This window comes from Egretta garzetta, unplaced genomic scaffold (assembly GCF_000687185.1).
Source record: "Egretta garzetta isolate BGI_Z169 unplaced genomic scaffold, ASM68718v1 scaffold172, whole genome shotgun sequence".
NCBI classification, from domain to species: domain Eukaryota; kingdom Metazoa; phylum Chordata; class Aves; order Pelecaniformes; family Ardeidae; genus Egretta; species Egretta garzetta.
In genome coordinates this window covers 1,201,162-1,224,006 of record NW_009258951.1, presented here as the reverse complement: position 1 = coordinate 1,224,006, position 22,845 = coordinate 1,201,162, and the positions used below count along the sequence as shown (strand labels likewise).

The window sequence follows — 22,845 nt, the reverse complement described above, 5'->3', positions numbered from 1 at the left end:
CCCCCCATCACTGGGCTCTCGACCCCACTTCTCTGCCCCCGAGTTGTCTCTTGCTCACAGGAACTCACGGCCTTTTTGCTGTGTAAGCAGAGAGCTTATCTGCTCCAATGCTGTTTCCTCTCCCCTCCCTGAGCCCTTCCAAACTGGGCTGTGCTGGTGAGGCAGTGACTGGGAGCTCAGCAGGGGTGGCTGTCACAGGTGGGGTGCTGAACGGTGGGGCAGGAGCAGCAGAGCTGTGTTCCTCAGCTGAGGACTCGGTTTAACTAACACACTCTCCTTACAGCCACCTCCAAACTAAACTTGTTCTGGCCCAGACCTCTAGCTCTGAAGAGCAGAGGGCTGCCTTTGGCGATAGCCTCGCCTTTACTTACCTGTATGTGTGACTAATGCAAGTAGTGAAGTCATCTTTTTTCAAAGCTGCAGGAACATGTGTTTAATGCTTGTGACAATGTACTGTGTCTTAAGGAAAGCCTTTAGAAAACATCGGGGAGTCCCTTGGTCCCAGACACATGCAAGGACCTTGACTGAAATTTCAGTTTCTGTTCCCTTCAGAGGGCTTGGACAGCAAAGTTTGGTAGACTTTGTTTCAGCTACTTCCATACTCCTGCCTTGCAGAGGTATTCAGGAAGGAAGGGACAAAGCTTGAGTGATATTTCATTAAAATTAATCTAAAGCCTGGAGATTAAAAATTATTTATGTCCTTATGCCTTACTTGTAGAAAAGTAACTTTGGGCTCTTTAATCCAGAATGCTTTCTCTTCCATCACTCTGATCTGTGACAGTATTTCTCTTAAACACTATTTTATCTGATACGTGGATCTCCACTAATCTAGTTTAGCCTAAAGGAGGAGGTTTCCCTAAGTAAATTATAATCATCTTGCCAGAAACAAATTTAGCAGATGCGTAGCCAGCCAGGTGAGGCTGTGGGTTAGTTCCCAAAAGCACTAGCTGTGGGAAGGGAAGAGACCCAAGTAACTGTTCGAGCTTCAGCCTTGCAGCGTGATAACTGAGGTCATCAGCGGCGTGCCCTGCTGTGTTCCCATGAATTGGTAACTTTGGACTTTGGCAGTTTCTGTATGGTCTTGCGTTAATACATTATGCTTTGTCAAAGTGCATTTCCCTAGGACTTGTTTCACCTCGGGGACCAATGTTTGGTTAACAGTTCACAGCACTGTGCTGGGTGGGTAAGACAAGAGAGCGAAAAGGAGGTGGTTCCCAGTGCTGTGAGCCTGCGTTACTTCTGCATGTGCTAATTGAATTGCTTCAGCCTTCCTGACCTTATCAGCTTAGTTCTGGCCACGTGGTGGCTTGGAGAGAGACACCCTTCCCCAGCTTCCTCTCTCTCCAGTTTTGGATTCCGGTTGGGGGAGGGAGGGCATCTTCTTGCACAGCGTATCCCAGCTTCCTAACCTCAAGCCCGCTTTCTCTTTCCTGCTGCGCTTCTGGCTTTGGGAGCGGGCCCCGGATCTCTGCTGGGAAAGGCTGGACTCGCCGGGTGTCACAAGAACCACTGCCTGCCGTGGGAGCAGGTGATGCATGAATCACTTGTGCTCATGCAAGGCCACGCTCCCAAGGCTGTTTGCTTTATTTATGTTACTGATGCTCTTCAACACAAGCTTCTTTTCTGTTTTGAATAGCAGTATTAAAATCTGGGCAGTCTGGGGGGAAAAAAAACAAAACAAACCAAAACCCAGCCTAAGAGCAAGTGAGCTGTATTTGAATTACTGACCAGCTGCATGGGGGTCCTGATCTGCTGGCCACCTGGCCGCAGCCCTAGGTGGCTTGTGGTGATCTAAGCATGAAGTAGCTGCGCTGCTGCAGTGCTGTGGGTTTGTTCTGCATGTGCGTGGACAAAAGGTTCCTGTGATCTGACGCCTCAGATGGCAGCTAGAAACCTTTGGTTAGAGTCCAGTCAGCAGCACTGGCTGGGACTGCCTTTCCTGTTTCTGTGCTTTTCAGTTAAAACATGGGCTCTCTAAACCTGACAAAAATAAATAGGACTGCTAAGGATTAATTAGTGGTTAAATTGGTGAAAGATGTGAATGGGTAGTGTCTTTTCCAGTACTTAATTTCACTGGCATAACCTGCAACCATGTAAGTTGCAAATGGAGTGAGCTGCTAATTGCTCTAACGAAAATGTCGCACGTGTCTGCACTGCCTCGCGTTCCTCCATTCCTCTTGTGTGGGTAGGCGTTCAGTAAATTTTAGGCCAGTAAATTTTATGTCAAGTTGATCCAAAGTCATGCTTGCTTGTAACTTACCAGAGCTCTTGGGATAAGTCTATTCTGAAACCTGAGTGGCTCCCAAATATGTTTTTAAAAACTTAAGAGTACAAAGCAAATTTATAACCAGAACCTGCCATTAGTACAGAGCTGTAACAGTTTGGGGTTGTCTGTCCAGTGCAGAAGAGATTGTGCCTTTTAATATTTAATCATTTGCAGATGGTATGTCAAACACAGCTGAAGGAGTGAGGACTGCTGACAGTAAATTTCTTTCAGTTATGGTCTTTGGGAGGTGTAGATCTTGGGCTTTTCTGGGTTCAAGATTTTGCTGGAGTAGCCCTGGCAGCATCCCTGTGTGGTGGAGGTATGGCTTATAGTAGCCAACTGACTCTTTTAATGGTGTAAGTTCCTTGACTTCAGAGGTTTTCCATCTGAGTCAATGTACGGGGTGAAGATGTGACTTTCTCTTCAGGTTCTTAAACTTTGGGTGGTGCTTGCTTTACTTTTGGTCTTGCGTCGCTGACTTCAATTCCTTTTCCAGCAGTGCACTTTGAAGCTGTCCTTTTGCCTTGCTGATTTATGTTGCCAAGTAAAACCAGTAATACTCTTGTAGTACTGCTGGAAAATAAATTCTTCAAGCAGCACCTTTAATTAAATATTTGTGTATGGATTATCTTTTGTCACTCTAAGTAATACTGCTATTAGAAAAGTGAACTATTTCAGCTCCTAGGACTGGGATTAACTGCTCCTTGGAGGCCTTTGCTTTAAAGGGATCCAGATTCAAAATTGATTATGTTTGAAAAGGGAGAGGGGAGGGCAGGAAAGGTTTGCTTGGATTAAATGGCTTAGTCAGACTTTCTTTCCATTTTAAGGAGAAACTTTTTTGCACAGAAAAAACTTTCAACATGGAGACATTGGTGTGTGCATCACAGACAAGCATGAAGTATTTTGTAATCCTGTAAGTTATAATGTGAAGCATTTTTAATGATCTAAGTTAAAAATGAAGCAGAAGAACAGGTGGGTAAAATAGCTTTCCTAAGATATTCCTTTGTTGCAGTTTAAGAAGCTGGATTTCATTACACTAATGAGCAAATGAGCTATTTCAATTGCTGTTGCAATTGATTGCGTTGAAACTGTGGCACCGCTCTTGTCTCTCAATTCAAGTTTGCCTCAGGTTCTTTTTGTTGTCGGGACTTATCTGTGCTAGAATCTAGTTCAGTATTTTTCCCACTGTGATCATTAGTTCGGTCTAGTATGGGTGAAACAATGGCAGCTGTAGGCGTTTCAGCTCCTGCGTAATCCACAGCTGTTCAGAAAAACAGCGGCCGCTCAGCTTTCTTCCATGTCTGAGTCAGTGCCCATGGAGGGGATGCTTCTGGTTGGGCTTTGCTATGAGAGAGCAAGGAGACATCCAGATCGTCAGGAGTGTTCTTAAAAAATGGCAGGTATGTTGCACAGTTACTGGGCACATATTGCTGAGAAGCAGCGAAACCATTACCTCCGCGTGCTGTGCTCTTCGTAGAGTACTCAAGACTCACCATGTTGGCAGAAGCCCCTTGTATACGTGGCTCTGTGCTGTGATTTTGCTGGGTTGGTTTGTTTTACCTGGGTGGAAATGTGGCTGGAATAAGCTGTCCTAGCAAGCCTGCGGTTTAGCTGATGTTTACTGGGGCCACTCAAGGAATGTTTTGTAAGTACCATACACAATAGACAGCCAGGTAGAGTTTGTAGCATTAAAGCAGGCATAAACCTGATCTAGTGCAAAGAAGGATTTAAGTGCTAGAAGAGCAAGTATGAGGCATGAGGAGACGTTATGTTCTGATTTTTATGATAACTAAGTGGTGTGGTGACTAGTAGAGGGTTACAAAAGGCTACTGCAGCACTTACACTGTTAAGCTGTACTGTCTTGCACATCTCTGTCAGGTTCTCTTCTTTGCTGTGTTTCTTTCTAGGTTGTAGGTAGTGAACTCTGGACTGTTTCCTATATGGTGGCAATACCTTACCTGGGTGCTAAATGATATTCTTCATCATCTCTGCATTTCTACTCCTCCACAAAAAAAAAAAAAAGCCACCTGCTGTTTATGTCTAAGATGAGTAGAGTGAAAAATGCAGAAGAGCTTCTTAAGTCAGACTTCAAATTCCTGTTTTTGCAGGTGTCTAGCATTCATATTTGCCTTTAAAGTCCAATTGTTAATGTTTTATTTCCACATATAGGCTCCTTTGTTTTCAGCTAGGTGATGCCTATGTGTAATGCTTGGGACAGATGCAGGAAATTTTGTTATAACAGTCTGTAAGTCAGCATCGGTTGGATAGAGGAGAAGAGGCAAAGTCCATTTCCAAGTTTGAGAAAAATAAAAACTGTTGTAAAATATAGGATGTGATGTACTTGGTGAGGCTGGGAGAATTCACATGAAACATCCTATGTTGTGTGTGCGGCTGATGCCTTCCCATTGTGTTTCTGGATTCTTCTACATTTGAATTAGTATTTTTAGTTATGTAGTGAGGAGGAATAGATATTACTTTGCAGGCTTTACACTCTTGCGTGGTCTCGGATATATCCTCATTGCACACTTTGAGATGCAGGTTTTTAGCGGGAAAGGGATTTTTAGGGTGATTAACTGGTGTTCTGCATTGATATTGCTTTGTTAATGCAAAAATAAGCAGTGATTCTAGAAGCGTGGTGGTGGTGTCATAGGGAGTGAGCTGTTACTGAGGAACCACTTCACAGGATAAGCTGTGTCATTCTTTATCCAGTCAGAGAATCAGAATTTTGGTGGCAATATGCGCACTGCTGTTCCTTTAAGGTGAAAATTGGTGTGAGCATGTGAAGTGTCTTCAGGTGCCTGCTAACATTTATTACGCAAGAATAAACGTTCGATTTATACAGCGCTGATGGAATCGGGTACCTGCACACACTTGTTGACTAACTTGGACTTCTAAGTTTTGTTTTTCAAAAGCCTTTTGAGGCAAGTTAGTTAACCGTGCTCGCTCTACAGTGCGGGTATTGAGAGAGATTTAACCTCAGGCCAGAGAGGCAGAAATTACATATAGGGAGCGTGGGCTGGGTGGGGATTACCTGTTTATTGCTTTACCTCAAGGGAAGGTAAATGAGAAGAGCCTGTTTACGTACCGAGCCATTGCAGCTATTGCTTCTTGTTCATTTTGGTGCAAGTGAGAATGTCCTAGGGAATGTGGGATTGTGTTTGGAGAAGGGGTGGAATTTTAGATAGGCATGTTGCCTGAGGAATGTGCCTTCGTGTTTTGCTATTAAGTTACAGTCCAGATAACTCTGAATTCATTTCCCTTATTCTTTCAGCTGTTTTTCAAGATCATAATGCAGCAGAAAAATGAAAAACCATAGAAGACATTTGCTTTGGAAAACAAGTCAGTTGCTGGCCCAATCTAGAAGATGGACCACTGGATTTGGGGAGCTTGGGAAATACTGCTTCCAAAAGCAATTTTTCCTAGCTAAGAAGAAAAGACAGAGTGCTCAGCTAATTGTGAACTTAAATCACAACAAACTGTACAGAAGACTGCAGTGCAGAAGGAAGGCACTTGAGCTGCAAACCAGGCAGGCTCCTGATGTGCCTCTAAATGCAGAAACCTATCAAAAAAGTACTGTTGAACCACACATCTTTCCTTACAAAACTACTGAGAGCAAAAAGATCCTGTCCCTATCGCAAAGCCAAAAGCCCATCTGGAGGAACAGTAAGAAAACTCAACAATGAATCCTTTCAGAGTGAATATCCTTTGAATGTAGAATTTGAAACTGTTGCTATTCTTAATAGCATCTCTGGCACTACCCATTATGTCTCATGCGGTACGCTGGATGGTGCTGCCTTACCTGTAAAGAAAGGTGGTTTTGTATATAGCAGGGAGGAGAGCAATAATGGTGGGGGCAACAGAGTCCTACTAGTTTTAAACAACTGTAAAAGGAAATGCTGTTGCAAAGGGAGTGGAATGGAACTTGTGGCCCCTCGACAGCTATAAAGAGGTCCAAATTTAGCCATCATACTGTAAAAAAGAGATCTTTATTTATGATGCATAAGAAACTTTCTATGGTTAGGTTTCGGTATAGAATTATAAAATCCACGGAACTTCGAGCAAGAGGCAAAACCTGCAAATTGAGAAAAATCAAACCAAGGTGGGTGGAGAAAGTCACGCGGGACCATCAAGAGACGCTCCAGTGGGATTTTGAAAGTGGATTTTGTAATTGGCTTTCCTGCTGGAAATCTAAAAGTAACCGTCTTTGGAACCGGTACAGCTTATCAGATATGAACAATAATACACCCAAATCTTTAGGTGAGGAGAACGAAATATGTGCACCTGAGATCTGCCGTACACAGGATGCGTTACCGTGTGCTGTGCTGTCTTCTGAGGAGCCAGAATCCGGAGGGCAGGATGGCAGTGCGGATGCTGTCCCGCCAGAACTGCATGCTAGAGCTTCTCCGGAGGCAGAGACCTTGCACCCTGTGGAGACCAACAGGGCTCTGGCAGAAAATCATTGCTCTGACATTTTTGTCTCCATGACAGGAACAGAAATTGCTGTTTCAGGTCAAGATGACACAGAATCCAGTGAGGTTATGGGTGTAGATGGAATGATACTGTTGCAGTCCTCCTTGCAGGATTCTGATGTCAACGATAATTTTGCAAATGGACCTTTATCCATGGAGCTGGCACAAAATGAGGACAGCTCTAGCCAAATGGAAGTAGAGGGCTCCCTAAACCTGGACATTTTTAGTTCAAAGTTACTAGATCACCCTTACTGTAAAAGTCCTCTTGAGGAGCCTTCACCAGAAAGCACAGGACTAAAATCAGGAACTCGGAAGGGAGGCAAAAGGAACAGTCAGAAAGCTTCCCGGGTGGCTGATGAGCAGTTGGCAACGTGGCTTTGTGGTATACCTTTTACATCTCTTAGGGCTTCCAGGAGTTCCTGAAAACTGCTGCATGTGTTGTGGAGTTTACATGTTAATTCCTTTATTAAAATGGTTTCTTACTGTGAATTGTAAAGGGTGCTTAGCATAACACTTAATGAAATGAGGCTGCAAAGAGGAGAGCTGCATGAAGGAAGGACAAATCAATGCTCATCTGACGAGCTGTTTTGAGGGATAGTTTAATGGTGCCTCTGCTTCTTTTGTTTTAGAGAATACAATGTAATTTAATTGGAATCTTCATGGAAAATTGTGGCTAGAAATTTTAAATGTCTTATCGTGGTTTCAGAAGATGATATGGGGTTTAAACTTCCAATTTTTTAAATGATTGACAATTATTACTCTTAACTTGTTTTTTTAAAGCCCTTAGTGTTCTAATACTTCCTTCCAGCCTTACCCTCTCTTCTCTTGCTCTTAGATTGAAACTAAATCACTTACTGAATCTCAGGTTTTAGTAGCCAAATATTGTTCATTGTCACTTAGTTTTCTCTGTGATTGTTCATAAAGTAGGCTTATTAGGCAATATTTTTTAAAAAGGCAAGACTAGTTGTAGCAGAGGTTCAGCAAAAAGGCTTTGGGATTTTTTTACTCAATGCTGAGCATGCAGTATTTGATAGTCTCTCTAAAGAGGAACATGGTAAAAATAGTAATCGGTGTCTTATTTATGTATAGCAGAATTCTATACACATAGTAAGGAGAGCAGTAAGCTAACATGTTGTGCTACCTAGTACCATTAATACAATGTGCAAGTTCAGTGGTGTTCTGATAAATTAAGTCTTCCTTTGGAGAAATTGGCTTCACAGATTCCCATAAACCTGAAGCTGGTGTCAACTAGTGTTAAAGGGATTGTTCGAAGTTTGACATGCTCTGATTTTTCTGTTTGCCTTTTTCGTCCTTCAATTTTGCAACTGATCTCTAAAGCAAAACATGAAGAAGGAGACATTAAACCTGAAAAGATTATTCAGCTTTCCATATCCACAAGTTAGTGTGGGATGTGTTTCTCTATGACTGGCTTTACGCGATCCAGCAAGGACCTGGTGCTATGTGAGAAATTGAGAGAAACTGTGCTACCACAGTGAACAGACCACTTCTGCAATGGAGTTTTAAAGTTTGGCCAGGAGAAAAAGGGACGTAATCCTTCTGTAACAGTCAAGAACGAAGATTGTATCAGGGTGGCAAAGGTTAAAGTTGTGTGGTCTGATAGCCAGTCGTGTTCTTGTTCATGAGAGGCCTGAATAACTTAAAAAAATAAAATTAAAAAGGCAGGCAGCAAATGCACTAAACTTTCCCACAGTTGACAATTTTAAGAGAATTCTTACTTAGCTTCTGAATGAAAGTAGCTGAGACCAGCTTCCGTTTTCTTCAGAGTTGAAGGTTCCTCTGAGGATTGAAGCCAAGTCTACACTACATACACACTCATTCTGACAGTATAGCACTTCTGAATTTTCTCAGCTGAAAGCTGTAAAAAGAATTTAAATTTTGGTATAACTATGTACAGAAGTTCTTGTCCGTTTAGGGGTATTGTTAATAATTAGCTGCACCCCAAAAAGATACTGCTAACCTGACAAGAGTTGCTATGGAGATGCATGATGGAGATGTAGGTGTAACAGGTGCTCTTGAGTTTTGAACTTATCTGCAGCAGCTGAACTCAGATGTTAATGGGCTGCAATATTTAGCATGTTCTGATGTGCTGTTAGGTGTCAAACAGAGCTCCATTGTAAACCCTGTTCGTGATGGATGTCTGATCTTGCACCAGGTCTGAACTTTGTATTTTCCTCCTTGAGATATGCAGGTACACCAGCCCAAGTGAGGTCAGAGTCTAGCTGGAGGTCTCTTGGAGCTCTGCTACTGTTAGTTGTAACTACGAGAATTTCCTCTGTGTGTACAAATAAAAAGCTTTTTAAAATTTTATATATTAAAAGAAAATAAGGTACATTTACATCCCCATACATCTTCTACCTAGGCTTCCAGACAGTGAGAAATGTCCTCCCTGTCACTGTCTACTAAGATGTAAGGGATAGAAGTTGGTAGGCAAGTGTGTGGCACAGTTGTGAGGAGGGTATCTTCCCATGAAGAATTCTTCCATGTTGTCTGATCTCACTATTCTGTCCTCCCTCCCTTCTGTCGCACATCCACGTGTACTTCTTGCTATATCTTCACTGCACATCCACGTGTACTTGCTGTATCTTCACTGCTTTTCTCATTTCTCTGTGTTTTGTTCTTGGTGTCTCTGCTTTCTTTTTTTATTCCTTTCTTACTGCCATTCTTCTGGCACTTTTTTCTGTGTGATGTTTCTTCCTTCTTGCTTCTTCCCATCCTGATTTTGCAAGTTTCCAGGAAATACTGTTAAAGCCTTAGGAAGCAGAGCGCTGGGGAGAAGAGTCCTGGGGTTTGGGTTAGTGCAGCTCCCCTGGACTCTCATCTCAGATCGAGCTTTCTGTACGCAGAACACGTGTTTTCTGCTGCATTTGAAAACTCATTTTCAGAAAGCTGATTTCTTTCTCTTATTCACCAGCAAGCGTTGAAATCCTGTTTTCCATTCTCTTTCATTCTCAGAGTGGTTTTGGATGCTTGGGTGGGATTTATGTCTCCACTGTTTCAGTCGTGTCTTGGGGAAAAAAAAAAAAAATCTATTTCCTAGGTTTTTTTAATTCCTCCAGCATTCATCTGCTCATTATTTCCTAGTTAATGTCTTTTGTTTCTGTTGTTATGGTTGCCCAGGCAATGGCAGGCTGACATGGCTGTCTATGGCACCTTAAATGCCATCCTTAGGATATTAGGGTAAATGAGTTAAACTTGCTGGGAGTCTGCCTGGTGCCTCTTCTGTTTGCTATGGTGGCAGCAGAGGAGCTGAACAGACTGCGAACACTCTGCCAGCCGGGGCCGCTTACATTTGAGGAGAGTAATTCTGCATGTGTAAGGACGAGATGCTGGGTTTTCAGTGAAAACTGTTGCAGAAACTGATGGCTTTTCATGTTGCAGTAAAATTCTTTAAGATGCTAATTGAAATAGGCAGTAGCACTGCTCGTAGCACTGATATAATTAGTTTGATGTAGATATATGTGTGCATGGTCTGATCTTTCCCTGTAAAGCTGAGTGATCAGATTCCTGCTTTTTTATTTTTGTCCCCCTTCCCCTGCTTCTATTTAATGTTGACAATTTGAGCTTAGTTTTCTTACATGTATACTTGCCACGTGTGGTGCTGTGTGTTGGTGGGGTGCAGAATGACCGCTGCTCAGACTTGGAAGAAATGACCGCTTTGTTGGACCAGTGAACTCGGAAGGTTTTTTACATGTTTGCGCTTTCATTTTTCTGGTATATTTAAAGGATTCCTAGATGAAGTTATGAAGAAGTATGGCAGTTTAGTTCCACTCTGTGAAAAAGATGTCATGGGAAGATTAAAAGAAGTCTTTAATGAAGATTTCTCCCATAGGTGTGTAGCAGTATCAAATTCTAGACTTTGTAAAGGACAAATTGCTTGCATTGCTACTGCACGCTCCACGTCTAACACCTAACAGAACAGAAGTCTGTTGGTATGACCTTGACTTTTTTTTTTTTTTTTTCTACCTTTTCAATCCTGTTTTAGAAAACCTTTTATCACCAGGGAAATCATGAAGTATCGGGAAAAACATCCAAAAACCTCCACTTGCAATTTCCGGGTCTTCTATAATAAGCACATGCTAGATATGGATGATTTAGCAACACTGGAAGGCCAGAACTGGCTGAATGACCAGGTCAGAGATGCTTGGTGTTTATGTGCTTCTTTACCCATTTTTTAGCCCATTTATATTAGGATATCAGTTGTTCACCTTCTGCTGCATTATAGGTGGACTATCCTTACTGTACACTTGAGAAATAAAAGAAGCAGTGAGCAGTTTTTACATGGCAGGTGCAGTAATAGTGGTTACAAGTCTGGAAGATGGGAGGTGTCACAACTAGCTTGCTTCCTTTTGAAGAAATGATGTTGCAGTATTTCGAGAAAATAGTGGCTGCCCATAGAGGTTTTAGCATCTCCCCCCATCCCCAAGCTTGAGAAGATTACAGGAACAGCAGAGTGAAGCAGCAAACTGTGGCCCACAGCCAAAAAACCAAGGCGGCTGCAGTGCCCAGGGCATGCACCAGTAGACTCAAATTGAATTAAGCTGCATTTCAGATTGAGGCAGACTTCGAGCAGCCTGTTAGAGTCTCTCTCTGGGCCGACCACTATTAGTGCCAGAATGCTTGTCCTTCAGATACAGCAAAATGTTACTGTAATTGCTCACCTCCTTATTGCTGTTTTAAGTGTGGAGGGTCCTATGTTTTATGGGAACTTGTGAATTTGAGTTTTACAAAATTATTCTGTACATATTCAAATATTTACTAACTCTTACAGATAATTAACATGTATGGTGAACTCATAATGGATGCAGTCCCTGAAAAGGTGAGGGTTTTTGTTATTATGCAAATGTACCTCATGAGAGATTGAGAGGGAAGGGTAAAACATTGAATATTGCAGATGCAGAATTGAGATTTAGCTCAATGATTTTCTGAGTGCTTCCATTATAGTTTGTTGCTATCTGCTGCTCAAATTTTCTTCCTTTCCTGTGCTAAAAATACAGTTTTCAGTGCTGTTGCTCTTGTTTCAGGAACTTCTTGGATTAGGTCAGCAGGTGGTCTCTGTGGTTGCCTGATGTTACCGATGTACCTGTAGAGGACAGGTGCCCTGGTTTTGCCCATCCTACTCTCCTTTCCCCCATAGGGGTATCTGTCTCCAGCTCATCAGCTGCTAAAGTGCTTTATCCATGCCCTTGCTCACCAGTCTGGTGTTTCAGCTGAAATTTCTGATGAAGATGGATTTCTGCTGAGATGACAAACCATGAATGGTAGCATCTGAACCACGCACGTGTGCTGCTTGCACTCCCCCACCCGCCCATCTCACAGCTGGGGGGGCCGCAACAGCTCAAACTGTGTCAGATGCCTGCCTGGTGAATGTGAGTTGATGCCGGCTGCTTGGTTCCTCAGCAGTACTGACTCTGCAGGACTCTTTTTGGTTTGTGCATCCTCAACAGAATGCTTCCTGCTTTCCAACTGCAGCGTCTAACTGTTGGTGGCAGTTGAAAAAAAGAAAGAGGAAAAAAAAAATCAAGAAAACACCACCACCCCCCCTTCAGTAACTACATTTGCAGCAGTGGCAATTATAAAAAGCCATCTGTTTACTAGTAGAGCTGAACAATTTTCAGGTGAGACCACAAAGGAAGAACCAAACAAAGCCATTTTTAGATCAGCTCTGCAAAACGTAACTCTTAAAATCCATGAGCTCAGAAGAAAGAGCGTTCTTGCTTTGATTGGTGGTGATGGTGATTCTTCATTAGTATTCTCTGTACTTCCTGAGTGTGTGCTAGGGTTGTGGTATTGGAGATTGTATCTGTTTGCTTGTGTCTGCTTTTTCTTCATAGTGTATAATTGAAATCCTCATGGGAGATTTTGTGCTGGTACCTCAGAATGTGGTTTTGAAGTCTGTTGGCATAGATAATGGGTGTTAGACTGTGTTTTCAGATGCTGAATTTTCTAATTTTTTTGTCAAGTAATAAGCCTTCTACCACCTCTACACTAGCAGAATTATTAAAAACAGATGTTGCAGATTTCCATTTGTATTAATCTGTTCCTGTAATTGCAAGAAGCTAAGCACAGGGAATAACAGTGTTAACCTGGAGCTAAATAACTTTTTTTTTAACATAAGCCTACATTTTTTTGCCATAAATGCAGGGGTTTAGTTATAGAATAGATGTGGTATAACTTAAAAATGCTTTTTAAAAGCAGAATATTGTTTTTGTCTGGAGCTGGTCACAGTTGAATATAAATGACCATGTTGTTGGATTAAATATCACTTTTTTTTTTTTCGAGTCTCAGCTTCCAGCAAGTAAAATCAGAAGTTACTCCCTTCTCCACCTCCCCCACTTTGCCAGTCCAGTGTTCTCTTCCTTAATCCCTGTAAAGAACAACAAAACTGTAGCTCCTTATCCTGGTGTTTTTCTCCCAAGTCTGTCCCCAACAAAAAATTAAATATGATATGCCTGCAGATACAGAAGTGTAAATATAAATGCTGCAGTGGCTCGCATCATATAATATAGGGAAACGGGGCTAGCTGAAGAATGGCAATAGTTTAGGCTTGGCAAAGCCTCTGTTTGTCCCTATTGGGGTTCTGTTTCTAAACCTGCATTAAATATTTCCTCATTACAAGTTGTTTTGTGTAAATTATCCTGGGGCAAGGGGAATGACTGTGCATGAGGATTTTGTGCTCATTCCTCCTCTCTCTCTTTTTTAGGTTCATTTCTTTAACAGCTTTTTTCATAGACAGCTCGTAACCAAAGGATATAATGGGGTAAAACGATGGACTAAAAAGGTATCCTTTAACTCTGTGTCGTCAGTGCTCTGGTTCTTTTGGGCTGGGTTGAATCACTAACTTGAAACTGGGTTACAGAGTGCTACCTGTGAAGGATGGGTTTGCAAAGGAGCTATACAAAGTGGGGAGAGGCTAATGAAAATAGTAGGGTGGCACTATTCAAGTTAGCATGGTTATGTTGTGAAAATGTGCTTTGAATGACTTCATCATTGGTGGTAGGTTATCTCTGTGTATGTTCATGCAAGCTGTTAATTTAGCTGCAAGAAATGTCTCTTACTGCTCCTGACAGGGCCAGGTATGTTAATCTACAGGAGAGCAGACTTAATTCTGCTTCTTTTTTTTGTCTCAGACTGGGATTGTTTGATAACATCAAATTGTTACTCCTGAGTAACACATACAAGTACCAGAAAGCAGAAATTAGAGATCCATAATTAATAAGCCAAAATGTTGTTCTCATGACAAGAACAAAATTCACCTTGCTTTCCAGAACCCATACCAGATCATGGGCTGTGTGATATTTTCTGAGGTAGGTTAATACAAAGAACAGTGATCTTTTTTTTTTTGAAAGCAGAAATTAGAGATCCATAATTAATAAGCCAAAATGTTGTTCTCATGACAAGAACAAAATTCACCTTGCTTTCCAGAACCCATACCAGATCATGGGCTGTGTGATATTTTCTGAGGTAGCTTAATACAAAGAGCAGTGCTCTTTTTTTTTTTTTTTTTCTGTGAGCATTTGTCCTTTCTAATATGGGAGATGAGGCAAGAATAATCAAGGACCATGTTTGAAAGTATGGTCTTTCTGCAGAAGCACTTAAATAGCACACATCTGTGAAATGCTAGAGATGAACTCATTATCCAAATATAAAATCTGTTCATATAATTTATTAAAATCTCTTTAAAGAGAGTCTGAATATTGGTGCTTAATATTCCCAGATTTTTTTTTTTAAATGTTCTTTATCTCCAGCAACCCAAGTTTTGCAGAAGGCCCAAAAGTGAAGGTAGATTCTGGAAGCAGAACCTGTATTCGTGTTGCTGCTGAGGAGGGACCCGATGAGAGCAGGACAGTTGTTTAGACATTTACACTTAAATTCCTGAAGAATCTCTAAAGCAAGGATGAGAACTAAGCAGTTTCTGTTGGAAGGATTCAGTAGACTGCTTCATCCTGCAATATGCAATCAAGGGGAACTTGTTTCTGCTTTTTAAACACACCAGAGTATTGTATCAGGTTTTATAAATGTGCTCTCCTGGGATACAGGAGGCCAGAGCCTAGAAGGACATGCTCTTCTGCATCTGGCTGTGGAGGTTTCAAAGCTCCTGTTCGTGTCTGTCCCTTTTGGCCACTGATCAGATTGGCACTCCTGCTCTGATCCGCTGTCACATCAGCTCGCTGACTCCGCACTCTCTTGGTGAATCTAGGTTGCCACCATTCTTTCTGTACATCAGGTCTTAACTGAAGACCTTTCCAGCTTTTGGCTGCCTCTTTCCACTCTTCTGCTACAGGTTTGCATGCCTGCAGCAATCCCACAGCTAGGGTCACATGAGGACCCTTGAGTTTAGCATGGCTCTGCTGTTGCTGGACATCACAGAAGGTATAGTTCATTTATCTTATTCCAGTTTTTCCTTTGCGGGCTCAGCTTGCTGGTGGCTGACACCTCTTTGCTTCTCTCCAAGAATGATGGATCGTTGTGTAGTGAGTGTGCTGTAATCTGGATGGGAAGCAGTTTCTGCAGGTGGGAGCAGGGATCGTTGGTGCTTGTGGCAGTCGAAGCACTGTTGTGAGCAAGGCTAGACTGATAACTGCTGTGAATGCTCAGACCTCTTTGTGCCTTCAGCTTCTCACTGTTACTCAAAAAATACACTTTTCTTTCCTACAAACGGCCTGCCTTTATGGTAGTGCAGCAGTTAGGTACAAATGTTCAAATTGCACAGTGCCTAAAAAAAAAAAAAGCAGCATAGAAATCTTCCCACAGGATGAGTTCGTTTAGTTCAGTATTCTATTTTTGCTTATTTTCTGGACTGTACCACCAAAACCCCAGCAATTAGACAACCATTTCAAGAGGGGCTGGGAGAAGGAAGATCATGAAAGGCCCTTCGAAAAGCATAAGGGCTCATCTGCCGCACAGACACTGGGGGTGTTGTGTCTGATCTACTTGTTCTGTACTTTAAGACCTTCTCCCTTGTTTGCTTGCCTGTGATGACAGTACATCTGCTACAAAGTTAAGTTCAAGAAAGGATGAATCTGCTCTGTCTTCACCCCCCTCCTTTCCTCTGCTCTCCAAAGCGTCGCGCACTCTTTCTCTGCCTTCCTCTGACGAGTCGCAGAGCCTGTGTTATGGCAGAGGGAGTCAAACTGCACCAGCTTGCTGGTTTTGTGGGGTGTTTGTAATCGCAACTTCTTCATCTGTCACCTATCCATGATGCAGCTCTGATAGAAATCAGTGTTGTTCATGCTGCAGGAGTGTCGTTACTGAAGATACGTAGCTAACCCAAATTGAGGCTTGACTATTACCATCATTACTTAAGAAATCCCACTTTGACGCAGATGTTAAAGTGCAACATGAGCAGGCTTTTGCCACAAATACAGTGGTGACTAACTCTGGTACTGTACAATGGTCCTTATCCACTTTCTGGGCTGTAACTGTATTTTTGTACCTGCTAATCTGTTGTGCATGAGAAACGTGAGGAATGCAAAAGAGTGGAGGGGGCAAAAGATGACTTTAATTACAGCATGGCAGAAAGACCTAGATACAATTAATACCTTGCTTTGGTGTGTTGTGCCTGTGGAATTGTCTCTAATGTATATTGTTCTTCTTGCCAGGTGGACTTGTTCAGAAAGACTCTCTTGTTAATTCCAATTCACCTGGAAGTCCACTGGTCCCTCATTACTGTGAACATCCCCAATCGAATTATTTCATTTTATGATTCCCAAGGCATTCATTTTAAGTTTTGTGTAGAGGTAAGAGTGACAGCTGTGTCTGCAAAGTTTGAACTGTTTTCTTAACTGCTGTGTATGAAATGAGAATCAGCTTGTCCTGCTGAGGAGTCTGAAGCACAGACCTCGAGGGTCACAGCAGAGCTGGGAGTTGAGGTCAGATTGCTTATTGCCTAATTAGCCTGACCGTGTAATCGGCACACCTTTTGTGGCTCTGTCTTGTCACTCCCACAAAAAGCAGGGGCTCAAAGCCTGGTGCCATAGGGAAGCAGACTAGCCAGAAGGAGAGTAAAGGCAGTTCTTTCAACTGCTAAGGGACTTGTGTTTAGGAAATGATAAATTGTGGTCCTTTTGGGGGGAGGTTGCCTGGGTGAGAGAGCAGGACTGAAGATGCTGTAGTGCTGCCCAGTGGGGTTTGCATGTTACTGTGCTATTAGCAGCATGTTGCCTTTTTCCTCTGTCCACACTGGTACAGCGTGTACCTCTGATCATAAGCCAGCAATCTTTCGAAGCTGCAACCTGAACACTGGAGTTAAATTATCAGTCTTCCTGGTAAAGAGCAGCCAGAAAATTTTTGCTGGGACTAGCAAATTGTAATGACCCTCTTACAAAGGCTAATTTTGTCAACTTAATTGCTTGGTTGAATGCAGCAGCCCTCTACTTTTAACTGTGTGTAGTTGTTTGTTGGCTTACAGAAGAGTAGTAATTATTGTACCCAGGAAAGTTCCCAGCTAGGACTTCTGAATCTAGTTTCCTGCTAGCATTTGCTGAGGATGAAGCTAATGTTTGTTCTGGGAGCAAGAGACCTTACACTCTCCAGCTTCTGAACTTGTGGCATAAACCAGGGGTCCCTCTCAGCAGCCCTACAGTCTCTCCTGCAGTCTTGTAATGTGGCCGCTCCCATCCTGCTCCAGGCAAGGCATTTGCACTTAAATGTCTCACAAATGTGAGATGCTTTTATTCCTGCCCTTTCTAGGAGAAGGGGGGCCAATACCCAAAACTCCACTGTGATCCACCCACTGAGGTGAATGTTAGTGTGCTGGAGTGTGTTTAAATTGTGCTATAAACCACCAGCCTGTTTACAGAGTAGAAGGATTTGTTTAACCCAAGACCATAGGCTCATTTATCTTGCTTCCTTCTCTTTGCTTGTGTCAGACTATTTTTTCCTGAATGTCACTAAAACTCTCCCTGGAGCTTTGTTGATTAGCTGCAGAACTGAAAGCATTTTGTATTGAGATTCAGGCAGGAAAATGCTATCATATTGAATATAAGAGCCTTGGTGTCAGCCAAGTAAGCCAGGAGAGAACACATACCAGACTGCACTGTATGCCTCTGCATGTCTGAGAGCACTCTGACTCTGTGCCTGAGTGCCACAGCAAGCCTAGCATTAAGTATACCAGTCTACAGTGGGGCTGAGGAGTGTTAAAGCTCCCCTCAATAGACCAAGATGAGCCTTGATGGTAGAAGGCCCAGTACCCACCACAGTTCATCTCTTTACCTCTAGATCTGAGCTCGGCTCCTAATGCTTAATGCTCATGTGAAGCTTGTCCTGATCGCCAAAAGGTACCCAGCAAAGATGTCTCTCTCCTGTTCTTCATCTGGTAAATAATATCGTTGCTTTTTTTTTTTCCCCTTTCCTTTTTAAAGAACATCCGAAAGTATTTGCTGACTGAAGCAAGAGAGAAGAATCGCCCCGAGTTTCTTCAGGGTTGGCAGACTGCTGTGACAAAGGTGAACGGCAGCGATTTGAGCTTGGGAGTCTGACTTTCTGGGAGATTTTAGGAGGCTGCTTCTAAACCCATATATTTGTACAAGTAGTAAATAGTTTCATGCTGACCACATGAGGTAGGAGCGACACAGGTGGTTACACATGGGAATTAGAGCTCTGTCACTCATTTAGCTCCCACCAGGTCTTTAATACTTTCTTCAAGTGTCTTGGTGATCTGAGCCTAATATCTGGACAATTAAATATCCGTGCAGCAAAACCTGTAGCTGGTGCCCATGTTGGCACAAGGTCAAGGACTGAATGAGCTGGAGACTCAGCATCCTGACTTCTCCCGAAATGAACTATGCCAAATAGATGGGGTTTGGTGAGGGAGGGAACAGGCGTATGCTGCTGCTGCCTATATTTTATATTCACTAATGGATAGAGGGCCTTGGTCTCCAGGGCTGTTTGTGGCATGTTGTGTTTGATCACAAGTAAACAAAGTCTGGCAACAATAAAAGGGAATAACTTGTGTGTAGTGTAAATGAGGGAATATGTGATTTGCGTAGCCATCCCATAATGGCTCCAAAGATATAAAACAGGTCATGGCACACTAGACATACTCCCAACAGCTCCCTCCTCGCACAGGTTTACTTTGAGATGCTGATACGATGATTAAATGATTCCTCTCTGCACTCATGCACACCCTGTTCAGGCAGAGTTTGTCCTCCTGCATTCTGTGAGGGAGAAGATCTGGGAGTTGAGGAAAAATAATTACTTTTCCTCTTCAAGTGCCAGAGACATAGCAGCACTAGTGAGTGGGACTTTTTAGCTCCGCATATCAAAATTGAGCATGTTTGAAGAAATAATGAAGGTTGAAAGTTATCATCTGAGACTGCCTCGCTCAGTCCTGTCACCTGATGATGTACCACTCTTCACATTCTCTGAGACCCTTTGGTGCGGCTGGGGGAAGAAAGCCAGTGCTGGTAGCATGGATGCTGAGAGTAGTCTTCCTCCAGGCCCGTGTGACTTTGCTGGTACAGTTTGGTCCTGTGTAAAGCAGATAATGCTGTACAAACATTTATTTAAACTAATTGAGAAGCTGTTCTGTGTAGGTCACTAAAAGAAAATAAACTTGAAAGAAAGATTTGTAATTTGTTTTCTGTCCTACACTATATATTTTTCTAAATGTTAGGTGTTATTCTAACAAGGTGTTGAGTGTCACCTTGCAAAAGTTGGGATCAGAATAAGCAATTACAACTCCAGTTTCTAGTGTTGTAGAACAGCTAGCTCTGAGAATGAGATACTTGATCGTTTTGTTGAATCTCCTTTTGGACTTTAAGCAGGACTTGGAGAATAAAAGGATAAGTAAAGATCTAACATGTCTCCTATTGTTTCTTTTCCTTTTAGTGCATTCCACAACAGAAAAATGACAGTGACTGTGGAGTTTTTGTGCTCCAGGTAAGAGTACTGCTTTTTAAAAATCAGTGGCCTCTATTGTTCATATAATTAATGTATTTTTTTTTCAATCAAGCCTTTTCCTTTTCCTCAGTACTGCAAGTGCCTCGCCTTAGACCAGCCTTTTCAGTTCTCCCAGGAAGATATGCCCCGAGTGAGAAAAAGGATTTACAAGGAGCTGTGTGAACGCCAGCTAATAGACTAATAAAATGCAGCCAACCTAATTTCCATGGCATTTCTGACAAGTTGCAGCTGGTGTTTGTGTACTTGAATTTCTGAAAACTTCCGTGAATTTTGAGCGATTCTCAGCTGAGTGGTGTGGCCACTGTTGTTACCTCAATTTTTTGACAAGCTCTTTAACTGGCAGAACATAACAGAGCTGCCGTAAAATATTCCTTATGTCAGTTTTGTTCTCTTACGTTCTTTCCTGTATTTAATATTTATTATCTCAGCATGCATATAGGCAAAGCATGCAACTAAAACCATAAAACTGTAGATTTGGTGCACCTTTGAGATGTAGCTAGAAATGACGAATACAGGTGATTTTGTCTGGAAACATAAAGATGCATGATATGTTTTCTGATGCAATAATGCTTTGAATGTATCAAAAAAATCAATGCCATAAAAAGAACAGCTAGAACCTATCTGATAGTTCCATTGTCCCTGTTGTGGCTCTATAATACCTAATTACCACTTTTTAGGGTGGCTAAACTCATCTACAGGTTTAATTTGTGAAGACCCCTTTTTTAAATAGTTCAAGTTGCTAATAAAGTTTGTTCTGTTAACATTTATCCAGCTGTCATTATCAGCCTGTCCCTATAGATAAAAAGCAGCCTTTGCACAAATAAAGCTTCAGCACTTGTCTGTATAATAAAAAGTACAAAGGTGTTCAGTCAGTCAGATTGATGGTATGTTCCTATATGCTGCAGAAGTCTCCATGATGTGTGTATTAAGGAGAATTATAAAGCTGGCCCTGAAGAGTCACAGCTTCGATACTAAGATAAACTCCTTGGCTGTAACTGTTTAAATCTCAGATGGCTTTGACTCATTTTTCAGTTCCACAGTATGCAGTGAAATGTACCATTTTGGCTTCTCTCACTTCATCTCTGTCTTGAAATGAACTCCCTTCAAGCTTGTCATGTTTAACCTCCCATTGGCTTTTGCCTTTGTTCAAATATAAATTAATTCATTTCTGCTGCACCTGCTGGTTTATTGTCTCAAACATCCCTAGTTTTGTTTGCGTTCAGTAGCACCGACGGGTCTGGTTGGGAGTAACAGTTTATGGTGGGTGCTGTACAAACACAACACGATTATGTCATTCTGCTCCAGAGGGGCGGGAGGCTGCGAGTCCAGCACTAAACTTTGCTGTGTTGTTGCACTGTCCAGGGTCAAGTGAAGAGCAGTGGATCTTGAGACTTTTGGGTTTTTGCCTTGATCTGTAAACTATGATGTGCTCCTTGCTGCAGAGTGCTAGTTTTGTTTGAAGAGACTGTTGTATGGGACTGCTGCACCAGCAAATGTCTTTGCTATGTTTTTCTGCCAGATAAAGGAGTGAGCCCAGAGGAAAACTATTTTTAATGCTAAACATCATCTGTTGCACAGCTTCACTTTGTGTCTGTTCATAGCCCTGACTTCTCATGGAGGAAAACCACTTTGAGTTCCCTGTCTTGCAAATTACTTCAGGCTTGAGCTAAACCAGGTGCAAATCCCTCCTAGATTACGGGAGGGAGCAGGGGGAGGCGAGGGAGTGCCCAGCACAGTCAGGCTGGGAGATGGAAGCATGTGCATGCTGCGTTGTGCTAGAGAAGGAGTCCTGCAGTATTCTTGCGTGTTCCCACTTCACCTTGTTGGCATCTGGCAAGGACTGGCTTAATTTAGCAAGATAAGGAAGGCCTTAAGCACTTGGTTAGATAATTTAAACAAGGGACTTACTGAATCAGAAAGAACCTTAAGACCCGGACTGGCCAAACACATTTGCCTGTCGTATGGTGCAGAGCATCCTACAGCATGTGGTTTCTTGGTGTTTCCCTGAAATGTTACTGATACAAACAGCACTCACCCAAGGCGAGTGACTGCGAGCAGTGGAGGGTGACTTCCATGAAAATTGAAACTTGGGATGTAGTTTCTCAGGTGGTAAGGTAGAACATGTAAGCCAGTGCTGCCATTCTTGTCTTCTCTCTGCACTGCTATCACAGGAATGGTACAAATATTTAATGCTGCCATGTGGTGGGACCAGCTGAAGTGGTCCAGGTTAAAACTAACCCAGCCAAAAGGCTGCTCTTAACCCAGAGGACAGAGGAGTTCTTACCTCAGTGTAACTTGTCACTGAATGTGCATACCAGCGTGAACGAAGAGGGAGAATTGGGTGGCCAGGAGGAGACATGAAAGCAGCACCAGTTCTGGATGTATGCAAGTGAAGTGTTATCCTCAAGCAAGACTCCCTGCAGAAAGGGAGTGAAGTACAGAAAGGGAACTGCATAAGCAAGTACCTGTTTGGTAAGGAAGCTTGAAAGGTGTGCTGTGACAGTGTACCAGCCTGGGAGACTCGGTGCCTCCAAGGAAGACCCTTATTTTTTTGCAGAAGTTGCCTCATTGATAGATATTTCTTGTTGCATGGGAATGTGTTGGAGCACTGGACCACGGGTAGTCCTTTCCTGAAACCTGGTGCCTTCTACTGGTTGGTAGGAATCCATCTTCCTCTGTGTGAGAGGTTGGGAGGAGTCTTTAATCATGATCCCTTTGTCAGTGGCATCAGTAAAAGGAGAGTATTTCTGTGAACTTCGTGTTTACGGGAACATGGGTGCTTTGAAGCAAGTGCATATGCGTACCAGATCATTTGAGGGGAGGGGGGCTTGCGTTTGAATCTGCTGCCTTGTGAACTGGGGAACAGGGTGGGGAAAGATGCATGTTGGAAAGTACTCCTTATGTGGCTTCTTGTCATCTAGAGGTTTGCTGACAAGTGTTCCAGTTGGTTATGGGGCAGTACAGAGGAGTCGCACTTGAGTCTCCAGCTGTGAACACACCAGTGAGAGGCCTCTGGAAAAAAAAGGAGGGGAAATTGAAAACAGAGCTAATGTAAGCAAAGTATGTTGGTGCAGGGTTGAAATTAATCACAGGCAGTCAGGATCTCAGCCTCTGTAATGGTGTATCCTGTGAAACTGGACTAATTAACTCCTCCTTGAGAATGTCTTTGATGCCTTAAAGGAGATGGAC

General features: G+C 42.6%; 1 protein-coding gene across 2 annotated transcripts; it reads left to right on the top strand.

Annotated features, from left to right (window-relative positions):
- Positions 1-6,069: 6,069 nt before the first annotated feature.
- SENP5 (SUMO specific peptidase 5) lies at positions 6,070-22,528 on the top strand. Of its 2 annotated transcripts, none has more exons than XM_009634397.2 (9): positions 6,070-7,117; positions 10,480-10,585; positions 10,739-10,886; positions 11,525-11,572; positions 13,457-13,534; positions 16,356-16,493; positions 18,117-18,200; positions 19,585-19,635; positions 19,727-22,514. In XM_009634397.2, exons 1-9 carry the CDS (start codon positions 6,160-6,162, stop codon positions 19,835-19,837), a joined length of 1,722 nt encoding a protein of 573 aa, XP_009632692.1. In that variant the 5' UTR covers positions 6,070-6,159; the 3' UTR covers positions 19,838-22,514. The 2 variants fall into 2 exon arrangements, with proteins under 2 accessions (XP_009632692.1, XP_035745841.1); XM_035889948.1 differs by having other exon boundaries at positions 6,278-6,365; positions 19,727-22,528.
- Positions 22,529-22,845: the final 317 nt, after the last annotated feature.